The sequence below is a fragment of the Anolis carolinensis genome, chromosome 2 (genome assembly GCF_035594765.1).
Source record: "Anolis carolinensis isolate JA03-04 chromosome 2, rAnoCar3.1.pri, whole genome shotgun sequence".
Lineage (NCBI taxonomy): Eukaryota > Metazoa > Chordata > Lepidosauria > Squamata > Dactyloidae > Anolis > Anolis carolinensis.
In genome coordinates, this window is record NC_085842.1 from 314259497 (window position 1) to 314276658 (window position 17162).

Genomic DNA, 17162 nt, shown 5'->3' on the forward strand with positions numbered 1-17162 from the left:
TGCAATAAATCACTCTGACCATGAGGTCATGAGTTCGAGGCCAGCCCGTGGCGGGGTGAGCACCCATCAATTAAAAATAAAAAATAGCCCCTGCTCGTTGCTGACCTAGCAACCCGAAAGATAGTTGCATCTATCAAGTAGGAAATAAGGTACCACTTATAAAAGTGGGGAGGCAAGTTTAACTAATTTACGACCTGGAATGAGGAAGTGCCGTCAGAGTGGATGATGAAGCAGCTGCTCCCCCCTGTGGCCAGAATCGAACATCCCCTCAGGAGAAGGTTAAATTGCCTCTGCGTCTGTCTGTCTCGGTCTCTGTTTGATGTGTTTATGGGCATTGAATGTTTGCCCTATGTGTGTTATAATGTGATCCGCCCTGAGTCCCCTTCGGGGTGAGAAGGGCGGAATATAAATACTGTAAATAAATAAATAAATAAATAAATAAATAAATAAATAAATAAATAAATAGGATTATCTGTTGATTCAAGCTTCCAAGAAAAGGTGGCCTCAGTCAAGAAAATGAATCTTTTGTGATACTTATGGAATCTCTCTCCAGGTGGTCTGACATCCCAGTGTCCTCCGAGGCCTGGCGCAAGACTTATCGTCAATAAAGGAATTTTTGGGAATCCAAGCTACGGCAGGTCCATTTCCTTATTTGGAGCATCCGGGCTGATTTCCTGACACAGAGGTCAGGCCTTGGTCAACATGCTTCAATTTGATATATAAATACATATAGATAATAAGAATGGGTCGGGGGAGCATACACAGAGTTCATAGGAAGAGGGGGAATCATGCAGGGTCTAAGGGGAAGTCACGTCAGGCCCCCCCTCCCAAAGTCCATAAAAGTTCATAAAGTTCATGAAAGTTCGTGGAAAGTTCATTTATAAAAAAGGAATCATTAATAAATAATAGCCAAATTGGTCAGATGCTAGTTTGGGTTACAGGGGCGTTGCCATGTGGGGCCATGGAAAAAGCCTTAGGTTTCCACATGGGGAGAGATAGGGGATTATGGGATCATTGCAGCCTGGTGTCCTTGGCAAAACTATGAATCCCCTGATTTTGAACCATCTTTTACAGAGTCGGGGGGGGGGGGGTCACCTCCAATCACAAGCGTAGACCAGACATGAGTAAACTTTTGCCCTCCAGGTGTTTTGGACTTCAATTCCCACAATTCCTAACAGCCGGAAGACCATTAAGAATTGTGGGATTTGAAGTCCAAAACTCCCAGAGGGCTGAAGTTTGCCCATGCCTGGTGTAGACTCATATAATGCAGTTTAACAGCACTGAACTGCATTATATGAGTTTGCACTGATCATATAATGCATTATTTAAAACCTCATTATATGGCAATATAGATGGGGCCCAAAACTGGTTATTTTTTTATTTTTTTATTTCAAATATTTCTATCCCGCCCTTCTCACCCGGAGGGACATATGGTTATGTCTACTTTGTAATGTGTCTTTCATTTTTGTTTGGCTTTCTTTTAATAAAACCAAAACTGATTCAGGAGCTATGATAAACATCACTGCTCTCTCTCCTCTTTTGAATACATTCATCTCATTTCTATTTTACCTTGCAGTAGTCTTAAAAAGATGATAAATGTCGCACTAAGAAAACATCTTTATGCTTTCACTCCTATATTCTCAAAACCAACAAAACCTACCATGGAAAACATATTCGCCAGGGTTTCTCCTGCATATGCTGTAAAGAGACCTGTAGAAAGATGACCAGAAAAATCCAATTATTGTTATATATTGTGGCAGATGCCAGAGTGGTGCAGAATAAAGGCTGGATGGGAAGGAAGAGGAGTTATTTTTATTTTACTTTTCAGAAGAAAAAGGCCAGCGATCGAAACAAACTAATTTGTCAATCAGCAGTTTGGAATAATACACATCCATTTGACACTTTAAAAGTCTTGGTATCAGTAGGGAAGATATATTGCATATACAGTTGAGTCTTACTTATCCAACATAAACGGGCTGGCAGAACATTGGATAAGCAAAAATCTTGGATAATAAGGAAGGATTAAGAAAAAAAAGCCCATTAAACATAAAATTACATTATGATTTTACAAATTAAGCACCAAAACATCATGTTTTACAAGAAATTGACAGAAAAAGCAGTTCAATACACAGTAATGTTATGTAGTAATTACTGTATTTACGAATTTAGCACCAAAACATTGCAACATTTACTACAAAAACAATGACTACTAAAAGGCAGACTGCGTTGGATAATACAGAACATTGGATAAGTGAAGCTTGGATAAGTGAGACTTTACTGTAGTGAAGACTCTAAAATCGATGGGACTTAAGGAGACATTATCGAGGGTTGAAAAGGCATGGTTAATGTTAAGTCCTGTACCTCCAGTGTAGAATTAATGCAGTTTAATACCGCTTTAACTGCCAAAGCTCTGTGTTATGGGCTCATGGGACTCTTTAGCAGAGAAGGCCCAAGCCCTTATAAAACTACAACTCCAATGACTCCATAGCATTGAGCCATTTAAATTAAAGTTGTATCAAAATGTATTAGTTTGACAGTGTCGTTTCTCAGCTATAGGGCTGGATATTAGTATTTCAGTACATAAAGAAATACATAAACGAATAAATAAGGCAGCATCCTATGTTGCAAATGAAAACAATGAATACTGGTACTACCTACCACAGGCAATTGCCAATAAAAATGTCTGCCAGGTGAGGGCATAGAACATCCCTCCGATGGCGATGCATGAAAGGCAGCTGTTGTAATTCCACAAACCGGCATAAATTCTACTAAAAGGAGAGGCCAGACTCAGGGCTGCAGAGAAGACAGAGAGTGGAAAGACATTTCAGTGTTAGGTTCATTCTTAACTGTAATGAAATTGAAATGAAAAAGGGTTATCAGCTTTGTAGACATTCCTCTGTGCCTGCCTGGAATCTGAACTTAATTATTAAAATGATTTCTAGCCCACCTTTCCTCCTTGGCACCCAGGATGGCTAGCAATCTACATACTACATTAAAAACACCACTTTCTGTTATTTCAAAGAAGTGCCAAGATCCTACGTTAAGGTGATGCACATAACTTCACACTTAGGGATTTATATGACGATCGGGCATTGGTGAATTGCAACACTCCGCAAATGAATGTATAAACAAAAATGACATATAGGATTGCAATGTGTAAGGCAACATATGTACAGTAGAGTCTCGCTTATCCGTAAACGGGCCGACAGAACGTTGGATAAGCGAATATGTTGGATAATAAGGAGAGATTAAGGAAAAGCCTATTAAACATCAAATTAGGTTATGATTTTACAAATTAAGCACCAAAACATCATGTTATACAAGAAATTTGACAGAAAAAGTAGTTCAATACACAGTAATGCTATGTAGTAATTACTATATTTACGAATTTAGCACCAAAATATCACGATGTATTGAAAACATTGACTACAAAAATGCGTTGGATAATCCAGAACGTTGGATAAGTGAGACTCTACTGTACTTGCATTTACAGTAAGCAAAGGTACCTACATGAGGTCTATAAGGATAATTCTGCAAACTTGGACTGAACACGGACTTCACCGTATTTGATAAAATGCAATTAAAATAAAGAAGCAATTCCAGAAGGCAAATACAGTATTTACTTATTCCTTGACTTCTTGAGAGTATATGGAGCACAAAATCAGGATTTGGAGAGTATTAAAATAATAATTTGTTATAGAGATGGTTCAAAGACCCAAGAAACCAGCTACTGTTATAATGTTATTTTTTTCTGGTTAACACAGAAACTTTGCCTGGCAACTTGTACATATAATAACTCAGTGGCTTGGTTGGTTCTTTATAGCATAGATTCTATGACATTCAATATTAGGATAATACTGATCTAGGGAAACCTGTGGGTCCCCGGGTGTTTTTGTTGGTGTTATTTGTTGTTAGTGTGAAATGTTAGATCAATAGTTTGCTGTTTGGATTGTGCATCTGTGTTCCAGCAGCACATGGGTTAATCACAAGCCAGCTTGTTTGATAGCCTGCAGAGCCTATAGGTCGAGACTTCTGGATTCAGCAGTGCGGACAGGACATTCGTCATCTGGCAATGGAATATGGGAGTTGCCGACTTGAGATTTTATTTATTTATTTATTTACATCACCCGGTGGGACTCAGGGCGGCTTACAACAGTCAGCAAATTACATTGCACAAAATACATTCAATAAAATAACGACATATTAATAAACAATAAAACTGTTGTGACTGCGCCTTCGGGGATTATGGTTGATGGTGATGGGTATCAAAGAGGAAGAAAAAACCCTCGTGATGAGGGTTCACTGGAGGAGTTGCGCAGGAAGCGACTTAGAGAGCTATATGGGGGATCTTCTGAGGAAGATTCAGATGGGGAGTTTGGGGAAATGGATGCTGAGGAACAGGTGGTGGCTGGGGAAGTGGGCACTGAATGGGCACAGCCATCGGAGATGTCTGGGGATTTGGGGCCTATGGATACTACTGAACCTGGGGTTTCTGCAGGAGCTGATCCCACTTGGGATGCTTGGAGAAGGGAGGATGGTTCTTTAAGTGTTCATGGGGCTAAGTGTGGGCAGGATGATTGGGACTCCGACGAATTGCTAGGTACTCCGGATCCACGAGCTCTAGCTGTGTGGAGTTCGGACTCTGAGTAGATTTGGGACACCTGGTGTTTGGGTGTGAGTGTTTGGTCACCCAGGAGGAAGGGGAATAAAATGGGAATGTTTGGCCATTGCACTTTGCGTGTGGCAAGGTGTTGCTGAGGCGCCATTGGGATCTCTGTGTTTCCGTGAAGACTGGACTTGGACTGTGATTCGGATGTAAGTTATCTGGGACTGCTCTGCAGCAGAGGGATGGAACTGTGTGGGTTCCCCTGGACTGCATTCTGATTACTATTTCTAGCAGCTGATACCATCTGGCTTGGCTCTCGCTGTGTCTTATCGTGGACCTGGTTTGGATGACTGCACCCTCTTCGGACTTTGGATTGAATTTGACCTGGCTTCTGTCTATGCCCTCTGACTGATGACTACTCCCGGCTTCTGACTACTGGTTTGCCTTTCGGAATTTGCTGCTGCCTCCCGACCTGACCTTGGATTCTCCTGACGACGGCTATTCATCATCCCTTTGAAGCTTTCGGCTTTATCTGCACCGTGGAAGCAGTTTACTGCTCTTCTAGTTTGTTTGTTTTCAAGCCAGTTTGCTGTTTTTCTTTTGGGAACTGTCCCTTTAAATCCGCAGAGCCGGTTGTCTGTTTTCAGAAACGGTTTGAAGCCAAAAGAGGCTTTTGCACTTTCAGTTATACTCTGCAGTTTCTGGATGGTTTCAAGCCTTTGTTTATTTTGCATATTTTCTTGCAGTCAACTCTATTTGTTCTCCAAAGCTGAATTGAAGCGTCTTTTAGTTTTTATTGAATGCCAGCATGGGAAAATAGCGTGGCTTGTTTTTGAGTTATTTTTGTCCAAACTACTCTTGAAACACTGATAAGTGAAGTGTTTCAAGGAAACTTTCTGTGTTTATGTTATTTTTTGGCTTATCTTCAGAATAAACTCTGTTTTGTTTGTTAACTGGCTTCTGACTCTTGACAAAAACAGTGACACATCAATTAAAACTCTAATTAGACTCTATAAAACCAAGAATTATAAAATTTAAAATGCATGTATAGTTAAATTCAACCACTAACACCTCTGTATTTGCAGATGCTTGGCAAAGAGAGAGGGCATGCTTTACCCAGCTGGGGAAAGCATGAGTCCTATGAGTGATGGGCTTTGTAATTGTATATAGATGTAAATGATAAAGCCTTAGAACTGCTGGGATCAGCAGAATTACGATTGTGGTGTCGTTTAGTCGGTGCTGCTTTCGCTGGAAGCTTAAGCAGTCTGACTGGAGAGAAGAAGGTGAGAGGACCAGACTCACCAATGAATCAGGGTGTTGCGGGAGGTTAATTGAGCAACGCCCACCTCTGCCCTGCTTTCACAGTTTTGGCCTACAACTCCCAGAAATCCCAGCCAGTTTACCAGCTGTTAGCATTTCTGGGAGTTAAAGGTGAAAACACCTGGGGACCCACAGGTTGAGAGCCATTGATCTAGGGGATCTTTCATACCTGCAGGCACCCCCAATGCTGAGCCGATCACTGCATGGGTGAAGATTAGAGGGGAGGAAACGAACAGTGCCACCATGATAACGCCTCCAGTCCAAGGGTTGTCGCAACCATAAACTTGTCCAACTCCTACTGGGACAGACTGCAAAAGCTGTGGAACAAGCATTGAAAAGAAAAATGTGAAAGCTGCATAGTATAGGCTTCCATGTCATTGTCTACGGGATAATTTGAATTATTTGTTGAACATCTATGATCACGCAAGACTGCTTTTATAGCTTTAGTAGAACAAGTTATGGCCATTGAGGACTTTTGGATTGGGGAGGGGGCTACTTCAGTAACCCATGCTTTTACATTGCAATCTTCATTGATGAGCAATTTTAAGGGGAAGTGAGACTCCTTGTTTCCAACATGCATGGAAGGCTGTCTTAAGTACAGTAGAGTCTCTGTTATGGTTGAGCCTTCTGGCTCCGATACTAGGAGACAAGGTCGTAAGACTCCTCGAGAGTCAGACTCTTTTGAGGAGCGTGAAAGGAAGACCACTAATCCAAGCCTCAGTTATCCAAGCCTCTGGATAATCCAAGCCATTTTCGTAGTCAATGTTTTCAATATATCGTGATATTTTGGTGCTAAATTCGTAAATACAGTAATTACAACACAACATTACTGCATATTGAACTACTTTTTCTGTCAAATTTGTTGTATAACATGAAGGTTTGGTGCTTAATTTGTAAAATCATAATGTAATTTGATGTTTAATAGGCTTTTCCTTAATCCCTCCTTATTATCCAAGATATTCGCTTATCCAAGCTTCTGCTGGCCCATTTAGCTTGGATAAGTGAGACTCTACTGTAATAAAAAACATGTTTATTATAGGCTTTGCCTTTGGAGATAGCTTTAACTCAACCTCATATTTCTATCATGTTTCCCCGAAAATAAGGCAGTGTCTTATATTAATTTTTGCTCCCAAAGATGTGCTAGGTCTTATTTTTCCATGAAGAACAATTCATATTTATTGTTGACCAAAAAATGAACATTTATATACTGTACAGTAGTTGTCATCACAAACCAGCATAACCAGACAAACTGAATCCTGTCAAGAATTTATTGTTACTACCATTATTTCCATGTACAACAATCTATGGTACGTACATTTACCGATCCTGCATGCTCTGGTGTTCTGTTCAGCAGGCATACTTCCAAACAAAAACTTTGCTAGGTCTTACTTTTGGGGGGAGGCCTTATATTTAGCAATTCAGCAAAACCTCTACTAGGTCTTATTTTCAGGGGATGTCTTATTTTCGGGGAAACAGGGTACAGAGGGTTTTTCTGTCTAAAGCTCTCTGTAGTCAGAACCCAACCTCATATCTCTACCTCCAAATAATACAGTGTCTATTTCTAACAAAAGGAAGGAAATGTAGTCATCTTGAGTGTATCAATCCACTTGGGTTGATGTCACCCATGGACCTCCTCCTGTACCAGACCATATTACAATATTGTACTTAAAATACTAGAAAATATGGCAAAATCAGAACTATAGCAATGAAAATAACACCATGTGCTTGTGCTACATGCCAGCAAAACCAAGGGCTTCATCTGAATAAGCTCTAAGCATGTACTCTAGATGGGAATGCATTGTTGTGGGGAGTATTTGGTGAAGGCATCTCATTCAGTTAAATCTTCCCCATCCTAAAGATGTGGAAGTGTGTGTGACTTGTATGCATTGTACCTCTATTACATGTGGAGTAATGGATATTAAGTCCTCGCTGATCTGCATTGGGCAGGTGATGGGCATCCATGTCTTTTCTCCATCAATTGAAGCCGTGTCTATCTCAGTGAGGTTATAAACTGAGCTTTTGTTCGCTGAACTCTCAACCCTCCCGTATTGGCATGTGCCTTTCCATTCTTTCAAACAACCAGCTAGTGTCAAGCAGCTAACATTCTCCCTCTGAACCATGATGAGCTGGCGGCTGAAACAAAGGCCTCCTATTTAAATTGAATTAGAAGCCCAGTGCAATGGGTCTGTTTCAGCATGACAGCCGAAAACTCATTACCGCTTTTGGCTAAGTCACTGGGGAATGTTCTTCCAAAGCACGCTGGCATTCACTTTTGAAGTCTCTTGTGGAGATAAGAATAAAAATATTTCTAATAACCCATTAATCTCACATAAATACCACTCCCTGTGGAAACTGAGAGATGCCTGGTCTTAATTCTAAAACCCACTTACAGCTCAAGGTCTAAGATGTAATTTTCCGCTGAGTACAAGGGGCATGGCAGCAGTCACGTCAACAGCGTAGTGCCTGTTTTATGAGAATTTGGGTCTTAAAAGCACATTCCTTGCATATTCTAGATATTTCAGGACTGCTATCTGGGCAAGCAATGGAGAGAGCTAAGGGAAGAAAAATAATGTGATGGTGAAACTAGCTCCTATGGCAATTTATTTATATCTATTTATTTTATGGTGTCTTTTGTAAACTTCTATCCCGGTATGGAAAGAAAGGTAGCATGGAATTAATATTTCAAGATCCGGATGTGCAGTGTGAATGTTGGCCCTGTCGCACAATAGAGAGCTGCTATTTGAACAAAAATAGCCACAAAGTAAGTCTTGTTTACCATATCTTCCACTCCTTGCATTCAAGACAGACAGGGAAAGGCAGCTTTAAAATTGTAATTTGAATGGAAAGAGTTTTAAAAATCAGAGTTATAAAGATCCTTCTCGTTGTTATGTACAATGGGCCTTTGCTATACAATGGGGTTTGGTTTTGGAGATATCAAAATCCCTCGATGTTCAAGGCCCATTCTGTACAACACTAGAGTGGGCCTTCTCCCATGATCCTGGCACAATTTATTCAGAAGAAACTTGCTCTTGCCTTCCCAAGGCTGAGAGACAGTGACTTGCCCAAGGACATTCTGTAGGATTTCATGGCTGAGCAGGGATTTGACCACTGGTCTTGAGTCTTAGATCAATCCTCAAGCCACTGCACTATGTTGACTCTACCACAGTGTTTTTAGGAAGAATTCAATGGGTTAATTATGACCTATAAAGCCTTACATGGCTTGGGACCAGACCATTTCAAAGGCTGCAAATGAACTTGTTCAAATTTTAAAATCTTCAGGTGAGGGCATTCTCTTGGTCCCACCACCATCACAAAGACATCAAGCGAGGATTTAGACTACAATAATACACTCCTACATCCTCACCAGGATTTTCATGACTAAGCAGATATTCAAACTCTGGTCTCCCAGTGTTCTAGTCCAACATTCAAACCACTACACTATGCTGGCTCTCTTGGAATAGTATCCTGGAGAGCATAAGAAGAGTTGTGGTGGATCAGACCAATGATCTCCATAAGCCTAGCATTCAAATGGTGAACAAGAGGCTGCTGGAAGGTCCAAATGTAGGGTATGAATTCAATATCTCCTTTTTGATTGGTTCTCCTTCAACTGGCAATGAGAAATTTATTCCTTGGAGGTCGTAAATAGCCATTGTGGCTAGTAGTCACTAATAATCTCATCTGCCCCCAACTTATCTCTTTTTACAACTGGCCAAGTTGATAGTTGTTGCTACACTCTTCTTATAGCTCCAACAAGATCGATTTGGGATACCCAGCTGTGTTGTTGTCTACATTTCCCCCACAGTAGCCCAGTCATTTTTTTCTTTTAATTCTCCAGGCAAGAGAGCAAAGTCTCTGAAATTCAGAATTTAGTGTTGGAAGGATCATTTAGGTGTTATAACACATCAATTAAGCCCAACCAGATGGTTATAACGCATGGTAATTCCAATTGTATACATCAGTATGATGGCAATAAAATTCCCAATAAAATTTGGAAGGCAGATTTCTAACATTGTCGTGCTGAATGACTGTAGAGTTGTCATGAAAAACAAACAACCATCATTTTGTGGGCCAGAGTGTAATTGAAGTTATGTATGTGAATTGATTTTTTAATGCCAGAACTTTGCCTCTATTTTAGAAACTTTCTTATATTGATGCTTTTTTTTGGGCTTGTTTTCATATTTTAATTATGTGTGTTAAATACAAAGGTTGCATTTAAAAGTTTTCCATGCAATGATATCCAAACTTTGGTCTTATAGTTTTTTTGGATTTCAGCTTCCAGAAGCCCCAGACAGCTTGTCCAATGGTCAGGAATTCTGGAAGCGGAGGTCCAAAACACCTGGAGGACCAAAGTTTGGGAACTACTACTACTCTCCTTGGACCTCTCATTCTATCCCCAATGCTTTTTAATATTTTCATGAAAGTGCTGGGAGGAATCATCTGGAGACATGGGGAGCAGTGTTATCATTATTCTGATGACATCCAAATGTATTTCTCCATGCCTTCAAAAACAGCCTCAACTAAGGAAAGCATGTCTTCTCTGAATGAATGCCTGGAGGTAATGAGCTGGATAAGGAAAAACAAATTGAAACTGAATCCAGACATAACAGAGGTGCTTGCCATCAAGGATCCTAATCTGCGGTTGGAGGTATGTCAACCAGTTCTGGATTGGGTTACACCAGGCATGGGCAAACTAAGGCCTGGGGGCCGGATGCGGCTTCCTGGGCTCTTTCCTCAGGCCCTCTTCATTTTTCCTGTCCTCTTGGCCTAAGGACACTGTGGCCTGCCATATCCTTAGGCCAAAAAGCCCTCTAGAGCACTCTTAGCCACAACCTGTCTCACCCTTCTCTCAGCATAATGCCTAGAGAACAGCCTGAGAATCGGCGGAGGAGGATCGCGGCAGCTGCTGAGTAGCCCCATCCTTATGCTGGGAGATCAACCTGAGGATGACCTGAGCCCTACTCTGCCCCCTCCTTTTCCCACCCCTTCCAGGGCCCATTCTATCTAGCGTGTGTCCAGCCATCCTCCCTCCTGGACCAGCCCTTCCAGCCGGGTCCGCTATATGACCCCAAAGCAAAACATTTTCCCCATGCCTGGGTTACACTCTCCCTGAAAGACTGTGTTCACAGCTTGGGAGAAGGGCTCCTGGATCTGCCTCTTCAAATTTCAGTCCAGGTAGATGCAATGGTCAGGAGTGCTCACTATCAGCTTCAAATGATCTACTAGCTGCGCCCCTTCCTATATTTGGAGGACCGAAATATGGTAGTGCGCACACTGGTAACCTCAAGGTTGGAGTTCTGCAATGCACTTTACATTGGACTACCCCTGTACCAAGTTCGGAAATTCCAACTGGTTCAAAATATGACAGCTAGATTGGTTATGGGAACATCCAAAAGTGAGCATATTATACCTATATTAAAGTCACTAGCTGCCAATTGTTTCCTGCCAAAGTACAAAGTATTGGTTTTGTTGTGGCTCAGCCATCATGGCCCAGGTTTCATCAAGAGTTAGAGTTAGAAACAGATGAGGCGATGGATTTCGAGGGCATTCCTGCTTCAGTTCCAGGCCCCATAGCCTTGCAGGTGCCGGATATTGTAAAATCACAGGATCCGCTAATTGACGAACATTCCAAAGTCTCTCCAGTGTTACCCATACCAGATGGTACAGACGTGGGGGAGAATGGAACTTTTAATCGGAGAGATTTTGTTACAAAAGATAGAAGCAGGAAACAAAGAAGTCAAAGACTCGCTCTCAAATTGGATAATGATTAAATTTCCCATGAGAACTTTGTGGGTCCTGCACTCCCTAATTCTTGCAGACTTGGGATTCTGTTAAAAGTACACCTCACTCTATGCTGATTGCGGTGTCAACTTTGCCTTTCCTCGGAAGAGGTTCCAGTTTCCAGCTCCTTGCCTTGTCTTCTGAATCGGTGCCGAGTTTCCAGTTTCAGGAGAGCCGCGCTGAGCCGCGACTCCCGAGTAGACCTTGCCTTGTTACCATGACTTCCTTGTTCCTGAATCGAGATTGACTCTGCTTTGTTTAACTTGCTTCCTTGACTTTGCTACGGGACTTTTCAAGCGGATTTGCAGTGCTTTGTTTCTGCTGTTGCTTCATGGACAAACTTTGATTTTTAAAGGAAGCTATCGAGCTTCACTTGTGGATTACAAATTGGACATTGATAAACTCTTTCTGAATTGCAATAGACTATATATGATGGACTATTTCTTACTCTGACTTTCCACCTTAAATGCACATAGATATATATATTCTGCTTCAATGTGTGTTATATTGGCTCCGGACTGATTTTCGAGTGCTCGCGCTGCCTTGGGTTGGAACAGGTTTTGACCTTTAAAGCCCAACACTGAGATCCTTTGGGGGGTGGCTACTCCAGCCCGCAAAAACCTGACTGGTGACCATCACCCAGAGGACCTTTTCATCAGCCGCCCCAAGACTGTGGAATGACCTGCCGGAACAGATTCGATAGCCAAATGAACTGCTGGAATTTAAAACACATTTGAAGATCTGTCTCTTCTGGCAGACCTACTTAGCCAGTTTTAAGGATGAATTTTAATCTTGTGTCTTATGTTTAATCTTTGTTCTGTGTATTTTACTTTGTTTTTGTAGAAATAAGTTTTAATATGTGTATTTTATAGACTGTTTTAGATTATTATGTGTTTTTAGTGATGTTGGAACCCACCTCAAGTCACAAAGAGAAATAAAAGGAATAAAATCATCATCATATTACAGCCACTGAAGGAGATGAGAGAAACTGGGACATTTTACTAATGGAGCAGCTCTTGAATATTTTATTTAAAAACCCTAAAAATCCCTTACCTAGATGACCCTTACTCAAAAATCTTGTTTTTCCATGAAAGTATTGACAGGATATGTTCTGCTTGACATTTGCTCTTTGCTCACAATATAAGGTCATGCAAACTGCAGTAATGATGTGGCTGCTGGATGATGCACACGTGGGATGAACTATGAACATGTCACCTGAGGATAGTGCATACATAGAGTAAACTATGGACACTTCACCTGATGTGACGAGTAATAAGTTATATAAGTTATAAGGCAACTACGCATGTCCAAAAGGATTATAATAGTCAGCAAATTCCATTGGCAGTTAGCTTTCTACACATGCTTCTGTAAAATTGTATAAATTGGAAAGCCACTACAGGCAAGGTGTGGCATTGTGTTTTCTGGGAATTAGCTAACATTGTCACCTGCTCTTGGCCAAAAGTAAACTATCTTGAAGACAACTTCTGCTGTCAGTCTGCTTTCTTCACCCATGTCCAAATGAAATTCCGCAACATTACAGCATCTGAAAATGTATGACCTCAGGGTCTGGATACTCCTGATCTGGTAGCCACAATGCAATGATTCTTGCACAATGTTGGCCCTATAGTGTTTTGTTTCAATTTGAATTATTCCCTCTCATCTAGCATCCCCACTCACTCTCCTTGACCTTAAATGCCCATGTTTTATATATGTATATGTTTAAAATTTCCTTACCAAAGAAACCTGGACCTCTGACCAAGTGATGTTGGGTACTGAGTTTATGGGCTGGATAAGCTGTGTGGGGAAGTAGAGGTTGTAGTGTCCAGCGGCAGCTATGAAGAGGCTCAGAGCCAAGTTGAAAGGCAAAGTGAACACTGGCAGGTCCCATTTGCTGAAGACAGAAGCCAAAGCGCTTGTGAAAAGTGGGCTGGAAAAGAAGAAGAGAAGTTATGGGTAAGTGAAATGTCTTCTCATCACTACCAGATGCATGGACTTGCATAATCGTCATTCCCAATCCCAGGGAATTCTGGCTCTTGTAGTTCCTGTGAAAAGTCAAGGGATTTCTAGCAGAATTCAATGTCTTCAAACAACAATCCTAGGTTCTGCTAGTAGCAATCAAGACAGTTAACTTTTTAAAAATGTGGAACAGGGCCAATGTGATATGCATAGGACCTATGTGCATTGCATTGGGACCGATGTGATGCAAATCGCATTCTATGCATCGGTCCCATTGAGTGTCAGTTATTTTACTGGCTTTGCTATATACTCTACTCAATATGGACATTACTGTTCTTATTTCTGCAGATGAAAGTCCACTCACAAAAATGTAACACCACAGTATTATTGTGGATTCCAATTGCATTTTTCAAAACCCTGACGATTTTCCCTGCCTTGATAACTTATTGCAAGCAATGGTAATTACTACAATGTATTATTTCCAAACTTTGGTTACGTTCCATTTGCACACAATCCCTTAATCTTGAGAAAACTCCAAGGAAGACCTTGCAACCATGGTTCCTTTATAAAGAGAGGTAAGAGAAAATGATAACAAAGTGATGGTTGTTGCAGCTGAAGAAACACTAGCCATTCAGCCAAAAGAGAGCACCTTTATGGTCTTAGGAGATCCATATAACATTTTATTTTACTTTTGGCATGGTGACTACACCTCTCATTTATCATAACAAAGGATGATCATTACAGTAGCGCACATAGCCCGTGGTAAAACAAACATCATGTTGTAAATGTGTTTCGACGTGACTTTTCATGCGTGCATTGTCAGGAGAAAACAATACACATATATACAGATTTAAAACGAAGAGAAAGCAAACAAGTTCAAAGCCCTTTGCAGATCCACGTCAATGCAAATAATCTTACAGGAAAATAAAACAAGGAAAAAGAGAATGCTTAGTTGTTTAAGCAGGTGTGGCGTGGCATAGCACACAAATCAAAAGGAGGCTTGAGGGTCATATGTAAACTGTAGACCCCATTTTTTCAGCTACACCAGAACCCTAAAGACCCCCATCCCATTTTTTTAAAAGTGATGAAATTTTCAAGCAATTTGTGTCTGAAAATTGTGCAAAAAATTCTCCAAATGTGTGAAAACACATAAAAGCCCCACACAACACCTGACTACTACAAATAGCAGAATTAATCCAGTTTGACATCACTTGAACTGCCAAGGCTGAATGCTATGGAATCTTGGGATTTGTAGTTTGGTGAGACACCTTGTTTGAAAAGGCCTAGAAATTCTCAACATCCAAAGATCCATACAGATCAGATTTCACATGACCAACCTGGAGTGCGCCTACACTGTAGAATTAATAAGTTGACATCACTTTGACTGACAGGTCTTAATGCTATGGAATCTTGGGAGTTGAAGTTTTAACAGATTTTTCATCTTCTCTGCAAAAGAGTCCTGGTGCCTCACCAAACTACAAATCCCAAGCTTCCATAGCATTTAGCCCCAACAGTTAAAGTGGAGTCAAACTGCATGCATTCTACAGTGGAGATAGGGTCAGGGGAAAGAAATTGGTTTCTGCCATCCATGGAGCTGCCCAACCTTGATATGGGAGATCAGTTGAAATTCTTACTTGGCCTTGAAGCTTGCTGGTTGATGCATATCTGTCATTGTCTCTTGTGGTACATCAACACTGGCCATGTAATGTGGGATGAAAGTGGCAGAGGAGGAAGCTATTTGACCATGGCTCTCATCACATGTCAAGCTCAGAAACTTTTCTGAGTATTGGGCAGTATTTATATTCACTGGAGAAGTTGGCTTAGGCCTGGTTCCATGATCTATAGTATCCATGGCTTTACGGCAGTAGAGGATTGGGATTTTACTCCCCAACTCCCCTTTCCATAATAGACATGTATAGATCACCTGAGCTCCCATCCGTTAACTGGTTTTGCCATATAATGTGGTTTATACCAATATGCACTGATGCGCATTATGGATTCTATTTGGGAGTATTTTTCTCATACCCTTTTAAGACCTCTAAAGCACATTCCCGTGTCCATTGGTGTTGTGTGTCATTAAACTATCATGTTTTCGAGATGTTTTCAGTCCACATTAAGTGAGAAGTGTAGATATGCCCTCAGTGAGACTCTTCTTTAAAGGTTGAGCAGATAGCAAGGGGTGCAAGATTCATGCATGCCACTGATTTTGTAAGCTAAACAGGTTTGGGACCTTATCAATTCTTAGTGAGGACATCACCATGGACTATCAACCATCTCCAGCAAAGACTAGTAAAGAACTCTGTCTGGAACCCTAGAGAAGATGCGATTAAATGAATGGTATTTGACTTTGTACATACTGTATTTAAAAATGTTTTCAATTAATTTAATAGTGTTATCTATTTCATGGGTTTGCCTCTTTTTGTACTATTATACAATATTTTATATTTATGAGGGTTGAATGAAAAGTAATGCCTCCACCTTCGTAACTCCTCAGCACATGGCAGTACTGGTATGCGGCAGATACTGGCTTGTTCAGTAGACTCTCCTCTACAGTTTCATTTGGCAGGAAGCCTTAGCATTGAACAGTTGTGTTGTTAAAGTACAAAGTATGGAACCCTGTGCAGACGGTTGGTCAATGTGACTTAAGCAACGTGCAGTCACTGAATTCTTGACAACAGAAGGTGTCACCCCAAAAGAGATTCATCAGAGAATGCAAGCTGTTTATGGTGATTGTGTTGATGTGAGTCCTGTGCATCACTGGGCCAGTAAGTTTAAAGATGTTGAGGTGGGAACATCTGACTAGCGTAACAGACAAAGAGTTGGATGTCCTGTGACAGCAACCACTGAGTTTCACAACCAAAAGCTTGACAGATTAATTCAGGACGATTGTCGTATACACTCAGAGAGAAATTTCAAGCATAATTGGCATTTCACAAGAATGTGTGGTTCACATTATTGCTTTGCTTGGCTATCGGAAGATTTGTGCACGATGGGTACTGTGAGATGCTGGTTGCGGAGACAGAGGGTCATCTTCTTCCGTGACGGCTTCAGAAAACTTGTTAATTGTTGGCAAAAATGTATCCAATTGTCTGGTAATTATGTGGAAAAGTAAATAGTGGGTAGTTAAAAAGCACATTCTAAGGATTATTTCTGTGTTTAATTTATTAAAATATTCCCATCCAAACCCAAGTAAGGAAGGTGGAGGCATTACTTTTCATTCAACCCTCGTATTTTCTAATTCTGCAATGTTGGGATAGAGATGGTACATTAAAAGTTCAATACTGCTGGACTCACCATGTCATGGACACAAGAGCCACAGGAAGCAAAAGCCACCAATAATATTCGCCGTTGTCTGAGAAGACAGCCATTAGCATCCCGACCAAGACCCCGTTGTAGCCATAGAGTCCTGCCGCAATAGCCGACCTGCATCAGGATGAGAAACAGCTCAAAATGCTTACATGAGTGTGGGATGTTACTTTTGTAACACTTAGAGGCTTTATTT

General features: G+C 41.0%; 1 protein-coding gene across 3 annotated transcripts in view; it reads right to left on the minus strand.

Annotated features, from left to right (window-relative positions):
• slc14a1 (solute carrier family 14 member 1 (Kidd blood group)) overlaps positions 1-17162 on the minus strand; it is a 34890-nt gene that overhangs the window by 5171 nt on the left and 12557 nt on the right. For all 3 annotated transcript variants that reach the window (XM_008103610.3, XM_008103600.3, XM_003214514.4), the window contains 5 exons: positions 16955-17083; positions 13439-13631; positions 6096-6243; positions 2659-2793; positions 1661-1710 (listed from right to left, as the gene is read on the minus strand). In XM_008103610.3, coding sequence (XP_008101817.2) covers positions 1661-1710; positions 2659-2793; positions 6096-6243; positions 13439-13631; positions 16955-17083 — 655 coding nt within the window. The remainder of the gene's footprint in view (positions 1-1660; positions 1711-2658; positions 2794-6095; positions 6244-13438; positions 13632-16954; positions 17084-17162) is intronic.